At 54.1% G+C, this 7,535-nt stretch overlaps 1 protein-coding gene across 1 annotated transcript in view; it reads right to left on the reverse strand.

The window, feature by feature from the left end:
* Window positions 1-1,555: 1,555 nt before the first annotated feature.
* plekhg2 (pleckstrin homology domain containing, family G (with RhoGef domain) member 2) overlaps window positions 1,556-7,535 on the reverse strand; it is a 21,737-nt gene continuing 15,757 nt past the window's right edge. Inside the window, exons 18-20 of the mRNA XM_084466385.1 lie at window positions 5,252-7,484; window positions 4,456-4,870; window positions 1,556-4,349 (exon numbers count right to left, since the gene is read on the reverse strand). Coding sequence (XP_084322511.1) covers window positions 2,537-4,349; window positions 4,456-4,870; window positions 5,252-7,484 — 4,461 coding nt within the window. The 3' untranslated portion in view covers window positions 1,556-2,536. The remainder of the gene's footprint in view (window positions 4,350-4,455; window positions 4,871-5,251; window positions 7,485-7,535) is intronic.

Below are 7,535 nucleotides of genomic sequence, written 5' to 3' on the forward strand. Positions count from 1 at the left end.
TACTCGCGGTCGGGAGCCGACTCTCATCGTTCGCTTAAAAGAGCCGGCTCTTGAACCGGATCGTTCGCGACCGACCCATCCTGTGTTCTCCCTCCCTCCCCTTCAATGCTCCCTCCTTCGCTCTCGGTTCCTCTTTTATTGGAAGATTGAATATGGTTGTAAACCGACCACTATTGTAGTTCTAGATTTAAACTCTGTTCTACAGCATTCCACCGGCGCTCGTCACGCTCGTCTCGCTCACGCAACATTTGTTGTGTGCGCTTGAGAGCGTGAGCTTGATGCTGAAAGCATGACGTGAGTGCCACGCCAGATGCGTTGGCAACCCTGTTTAATTACGTTTAAAGAGCAAGCCATATTGACGATAACAACATGTGCTCACATGTTATTATGACGAGTGCGCCGGAATGCAGCAGACATCAGGACTCTCATGTTTTGAACTGAGTTCAGAGTGAGATTTTGTCGGCGGCGGCGGCCGCGGGGAGGTGGGGGTATATTAACATGTGACTACAAATAGGCCTACATGTACAAATATATACAACATTTAGATATAGATTTAACATTTAACATTTAGATTTATATATAACATTTAGATTTAGATTTAACATTTAGATTTAGATTTAACATTTAGATATGAATTTAAGATTTAGATTTAGATTTAACATTTAGATTTAACATTTAACATTTAGATATAAATTTAAGATTTAGATTTAGATATAACATTTCGATTTAACATTTAACATTTAGATTTATATATAACATTTCGATTTCGATTTAACATTTAGATATAAATTTAACATTTAGATTTAGATATAACATTTATATATAATTTTTAACATGGATTTTTTACATTTGAACATATTGTTGACAATTACAATTTCTCTCTCAAATGTGAGGAAAATGCGCTAAATGTGAGGAAAGTGAGCTAAATGTTGAAAATGCATCAGCTAAAAAATTGTAACCGAATTTTTACAAACGGCACCCCATAGACGTGAAGCTCTAACAAAGTAACCATCTAGCATAAGGTGATAATCGAGTGTAATGGGAATATCTAGCTGGCATGGCATGAAGATGTAGCGTAACGTGAATGTCTAGCGTAACGTGAATATCAAGCATAATGTGACTATCTCAAGTTACATGTTTATGTAATGTAGGGTGACCAGTAGTCCCTGTTTTCAGTGACCTGTCCCCGGCTACGGCTATCCCCGGAAATGTCCCCCCCGTCAACAATTCCGTCCGACCGTCCCCCCCGTCAACAATTCCGTCCGACCCCGTTTTAGTTTTTCTATGACCAAAAATATATATATGTTTGGAGGTTTTTACACCGCAGAACCCAAAATGTCACCGGATTTCGTCTCAGAAATCTGGTCACCTTAATGTAATGGGAAAATCTAGCGTCATGTGAATCTCTAGCGTAACGTGAAGATCCCCGAGCCATGGTTTAGAGATCCTAGGGGCGGTCAACACAGCAGCAACAATAAGCCAGGACAGGAAGTATTTCTTTAATATATATATTTATTTAAGTTGACGTTGAATCAGTTGGACTTATTTGGTCTGCAATAAGGTGTTCACATCTGTTCCCGAACCATCAGGTCTAAGCCAAAACAGATACAAACCAGGTCTAAACCATCTTCAAACCAGGTCCAAACAAGTTTTACATCACATCCAAAACAGATAAAAAAAAGTTTTTACCAAGTCCAAACCAGGTTTAAATAATTTCTAAGGAACAACATATATGATAAAGTTCAAAGCAGCCGGATCTGATTCTACTGAAGTATAAAAAAACAACTGCATAAACACACACGCACACACAAACACATGTACAGCCAGTGCTGTAGACACAGGCAGATATTAACGACATATATGATAGTGTATATACACAGCATATTAAGTGCCAGAAACAAGACTAGAGTCATAAATACACAGATTACAAGATAGAGTAGATGATACAAAACAGCCATAAAACATTCCCAACAATAATAAGGAACACATTCCCAATGTGAAACAGATAATATAAGCAATCCAGGCAGCCAAAAGACCCACCCAGGCTTCCTGGAAGGCTGCTGGACTTCATTAACTGAGGGCTGGTGAGGACGAGGGTTGGATGGAGTGTAAATGGGTTGCAGGAGGAGGAGGAGGGGTTGCAGGGGGTTTGAGGAGGAGGGAGTGTAGGAGGGGCTTACTGGAAGGCTGCTGGAAAACATTAACTGAGGGCTGTGTGAGGAAGGTGGATGAAGAGGAAGAGAAGGAGCAGGGGAGTGTGAGGGAGGGTAGATGGGCCAGGCTGACTGGAGGGTTAGGGGTTCTGGTCCAGGCTGACTGGAGGGTTAGGGGTTCTGGTCCAGGCTGACTGGAGGGTTAGGGGTTCTGGTCCAGGCTGATGGAGGGTTAGGGGTTCTGGTCCAGGCTGATGGAGGGTTAGGGGTTCTGGTCCAGGCTGATGGAGGGTTAGGGGTTCTGGTTCAGGCTGATGGAGGGTTAGGGGTTCTGGTTCAGGCTGATGGAGGGTTAGGGGTTCTGGTTCAGGCTGACCGGAAGGTTAGGGGTTCTGGTCTAGGCTGACACGGGCTGAGCTGTAGAAGGTGATCCTTCCACTACAGGCCACCTGGAGGTTCACCGTGGTGGCGTAGTTGGTCTTAGGAGGTCCCGGGTGGGCTGTGATCTGTGTTTGAACCAGAGAGTGGGGATCTGCTTGATGAGTGGGGGGGTTGTGGTTGGTGTGGTCGGTGGAGGGCATGGTGGTGGGGGTTTGGGCCAGGGAAGGGCGGGCTACATAGGCACAGAACAGCTGACTGCGACAGCTTCCCTTCTCTAGCTCTTCCTGCTCTGGGGAAGAGGAGAAGGAGGGGGGGGGAGGGTGAGAGTAGGAGAGAGGAGCAGAAGAAGAGGAGAAGGGGGTTGTTGTGACCTCAGACTCTGGACTCTCATGCTGGTTGAGGAGCTCCTGTTCGTCTCGCCGGGGAACGCTGGTGAAATGCCTCCCAGCCTGAGTGGCCCTGGCTGGCCTGCTGGGCGAGACAGGAGGCAGGAGGTAGGAGGAGCAGGCCTTGATAGGGCTTCTGAGGTTCAGGGAGCTTGGGGCAGGAGTAAAGGAGGAGGTGTCCGGTGTATAGGAGGTCAGGTAGGGTGCAGAGCATGGGTTCCGTGGCCGGGGCGCAGCGATGTGATTGGTCTGGGCATTTGACGAAACACCAATCGGAGGCGGGGACAGAATGCGGGGGCAGCAGGAGCCGGAGCCAGTAGCAGAGGTCATCGAGGAGGCCTGCTCCAGGCTGAGGCCCGTGGGTGGGTTGTGAGCCAGGGGAGCGGAGTAGTCATGGTGAGGAATGGGAGAGAAGGAGTCATGGGGAGGTGTGGGAGAGAAGGAGTCATGGGGAGGTGTGGGAGAGAAGGAGTCATGGGGAGGTGTGGGAGAGAAGGCATCATGGTGAGGATTGGGAGAGAAGGAGTCATGGGGAGGATTGGGAGAGAAGGAGTCATGGGGAGGTGTGGGAGAGAAGGAGTCATGGGGAGGATTGGGAGAGAAGGAGTCATGGGGAGGATTGGGAGAGAAGGAGTCATGGTGAGGATTGGGAGAGAAGGAGTCATGGTGAGGATTGGGAGAGAAGGAGTCATGGTGAGGGGTGGGAGAGCAGAGAAAGGCAGAGGGGGATTGGACCCGCGAGCCTGGCTCGGATGCAGAGAACGGCCGTGCGACCCGGTTGTGATGGCCGGACCAGAGAGCATCAGGGGATGGCTGCGCTGCGACGACACTGGCGGGAGAAAAAGAGGGACTCCTCTGGCTTGCTGGCCATCCACCGCTTCCGCTAGCACTGCTAGCACCATTAGCACTTCTGTGGCTGACTGCTACATCTGCCATGCTAACTCTGCAATGCCTGTGGTTATTGCTGTTGTTGTCGTTGTTTATATGAACGGAGGAATCTGATAGGCCGACAGATCTGGAGCGGAGGAGGGAGTTGGAGGGAGGGGAGGCTGGGGGAGGGGGGGAGTAAGGGGCATGGCCCAGGGAGGAGGAGGGTGGTCGTTGAGGAGGTGGGGGGCGCTGTGGAAACAGTGGAGATGATAGGGGGTTGTTGCCATGGATAAATGGGGGCGGGGCATTCTTCTTGGCAATGCTTTGACTGATGAAGGAGGCGGCCAACGATCTGGAGAAGGCTGAGAAGGGGGCTCCGCCCCGTCTGTCCAAACTCCTCCCACTAGAGGGTTGAGGGGGGGAGAAGGGGGGGATGGCCCTGCAGGGGGAGGGGGGGCGGTGGATGAGGTTAGGTCTGGAGAGGGAGGGGGGGGGAGACAGCAATGATGACATCTCCCACGGCAACCGAGGAATATCCTGATGCTGATCCTCAGAAGAGCTGAGAAAGAGAGGGAGAGAGAGGGAGAGAGAGAGAGACAGAGAGATATTAATACATATTAAATATCAAATATACATTTTGATATTAACCCCAGCATGTGTGTCACCTCTCTCTCAGCTGGCTTCCATTGAGTTTTTGGGGCCAGGCCTCAGATATCCCGGAGACCAGGGGGCTGTTGGTGGAGCCGGACCCCCGTCTAGAGGCCTCATCAGCGGGTACGTTGGGCGAGGGGGAGGCCAGTGGGCTGATGCGGGAGACACGGCCCTGACCAGATGGCCTTTCCTGGGGGAGGTCAGCCCGGTGGTCCCTCAGGGTAGTGAGACTAGAGCCATGGTGGTAGGCTCTCTCCTGGGACTCCCTGGAGACCTGGCCCCCAGGAGAGGGGAGGCCTGCTCTGGGGAGGCTGGAGGTTGCGGAGGTGACACTGGAGCTCAGGGCGGAGATGAAGTCCCGTGGCCTACAGAGGGCCAAGCAGGGTCTGACCGAGACCGGACTCAACACCACTGGAGCCTGCTGGGGATCTGGGAACGAGACACCGGACACAGCACACCGGTCCCGTGAGCTTCTACAGACCATTGGAGAGACTAGTGCAGAACATGGTACAGACTATGGTACAGACTATGGGAGAGACCATGGGACAGACCATGGTACAGACTATGAGACACCACGGTACAGACCATGGTTCAGACCATGGTGCAGACCAGTGTACAGACCATGGTACAGACCATGGGACAGACTATGGGACAGACCATGGGACAGAACATGGGACAGACAATAGTACAGACCATGGTACAGACCGGTGCAGACCATGGTACAGACCATGGGACAGACTATTATTTACGTAAAAAAACTCTTTACTTTCTTTCCATAATTCCTTAAAAGGGAGAATACCGTGAACCTACCACTGGTCCCGTCCCCTCTCCTCCTCATCCACTTGTCTTCCATCTGTTCCTTCATCCCTCCATCCTCCAACCAGGGGGCCGGGGGACCTGCCTCGGTCTGGACAAGGCTCCTGGTCTTATTTGGATTTTGAGTCTGTGTGTATGTTTGTACTGTATTGGGTCTGTTAGTGTCAGTAGGGTTCTGACTGGAGCGCTGGGACCGGACGTGCTTCCCCTGTTCCTTCAGGCCCCCAGTCTGCGTGTCTGGGGGAGCCCTGGTCCTCCTGGCGTTCTGCTTCTGGTGCAGAGGAAGCTTCATGGTGTCGGCGCTGGAGCTGTACATGCGTGCCAGCGTTTGGACCTTGTTCAGAATCCGCTCAGAGTTCTTCATCAGCGCTGGGTCAGCGAGGGGCCCCATCTCAAACAGCCGGATGCCCGCTACACCCGACCCAGGTACCTCCAACAAGGCCCTCCTGCTGGGAGCGGACCAGTCCCCCTCCCTGGTCTGGCTGGGAAGAAGAGCAGGCATGCTGGTGTCCTGGTCAAGTTCTCTCTGTGTTCTGGTCTTCTTGTGCTGGTTCCCAGAGGAATCTTGGGTGGCGTGGTCCTGGTGTGCGAAGCTGGGGCCCTGGTTGTCCAGGTGGGCGGGGCTGGGGTCCTGGTGGGCGGGGCAGGGTCCCTGGTGGGTGGGACTGGGGTCATGTTGGTCCCGCTGGGCGGGACTGGGGCCCTGGTGGGTGGGACTCAGGTCATGTTGGTCCTGCTGGGCGGGACTGGGGGCGTGGTGGGTGGGACTGGGGTCATGTTGGTCCTGCTGGGCGGGACTGGGGGCCTGGTGGGTTGGACTGGGCTCCTGGTGGGTGGTGCTTGGGTCCTGGGTGGGACTTGGGTCATTGTGGTCCTGGGTGGCGGTGCTTGGGTCCTGGTCGACGAGGCTTGGTTTAATCGCTCCATGACGTGGTCCAGAGACGTTAGCCCGCCCAAGCTCTGGGAAAGCAAGTTGGTAGGCTGTGTTCTTATTGGTCCAGCTTGATGATTGGCTCAGGCTGGCTTGTCCTTCTGTAGAGTTGATTGGCCTGTTGGCCCGTCGGTTTTCCTGTCCAGCCAATGAGAGGAGAGGAGAGATAGAAGCAGGCTCTACCTCTACACCCACCCCTCTAGCTACCTCTCCATCTGTTCTTGAGGCTTCAGGGGACTTCCTCACCAGACCGGAGGAGATCAGGGGCTCCTCTCTGCTCTCCTCCTCCTCCACCTTCTCGACCTCCACCTCTACCTCCTCCTCCTCGGCAGCCTGGTAGTAACTCCGGATCTTGGCGATGATGCTGCGCTCGCTCCTGTTCTGTTGCTGAGTTGAGGCAGGGTCAGAAGGAGCAGTTGTCAGAGCCTCTGTGTTCTCCTCCACAGAGAGGGGGCCATACAAGGGTAGGGGGGGGCGACAGGCAGAAGGGGGGAGGGGGGAGGAGAGGGGAAGAACTTTGCCTTCTTCCCCTTTATGTAGCTCTTCTACTTGCACTTCTACCGCCACTCTATCCTCCCAGCATCCCAGCACCATCTCCTCTCTCTGATTGTAGGGTGCCATTTGGTCCAAACCCTTGATATCCACCCCCTGATTCTCCATGTGGTGCCAGGGCACAGGCTCCCCCAGGGCTGGGCTGAAGGGGGGTACTGCAGGGGCCAGAGGGCTGGAGGGGGGTACTGTAGGGGCCAGAGGGCTGGAGGGGGGTACTGCAGGGGCCAGAGGGCTGGAGGGGGGTAATGCAGGGGCCCCTGGGCTGGAGGGGGGCACTGCAGGGGCCAGTGGGCTAGAGGGAGATACAGTAGGGGCCAGTGGGCTTGAGGGGGGTACTGTAGGGGCCAGAGGGCCTGAGGAAGGTACTGTAGGGGTCAGAGGGTTTGAGAGGGGTACTGCAGGGGCCCCTTGGCTGGAGGGGGGTACTGTAGGGGCCAGTGGGCTGGAGAAGGGTACTGCAGGGGCCCCTGGGCTGGAGGGGGGCACTGCAGGGGCCACTGGGCTGGAGGGGGGTAGTGTAGGGGCCCCTGGGCTGGAGGGGGGTAGTGCAGGGGCCAGAGGGCTGGAGGAGGGTACTGTAGGGGCCCCTGGGCTGGAGGGGGGTAGTGCAGGGGCCAGTGGGCTGGAGGGGGGTACTGTAGGGGCCCCTGGGCTGGAGGGGGGTAGTGCAGGGGCCAGTGGGCTGGAGGGGGGTAGTGCAGGGGCCAGTGGGCTGGTAAAGCTATGGTCAGATCTTGTGGACTCCTGGAAAAAACAAAAGGACACGCTCAGAAGTATTGGTAGTACTAGTTAGGC

Source organism: Micromesistius poutassou, assembly GCF_964030765.1.
Source record: "Micromesistius poutassou genome assembly, chromosome: 4".
Classification (NCBI taxonomy): Eukaryota; Metazoa; Chordata; class Actinopteri; order Gadiformes; family Gadidae; genus Micromesistius; species Micromesistius poutassou.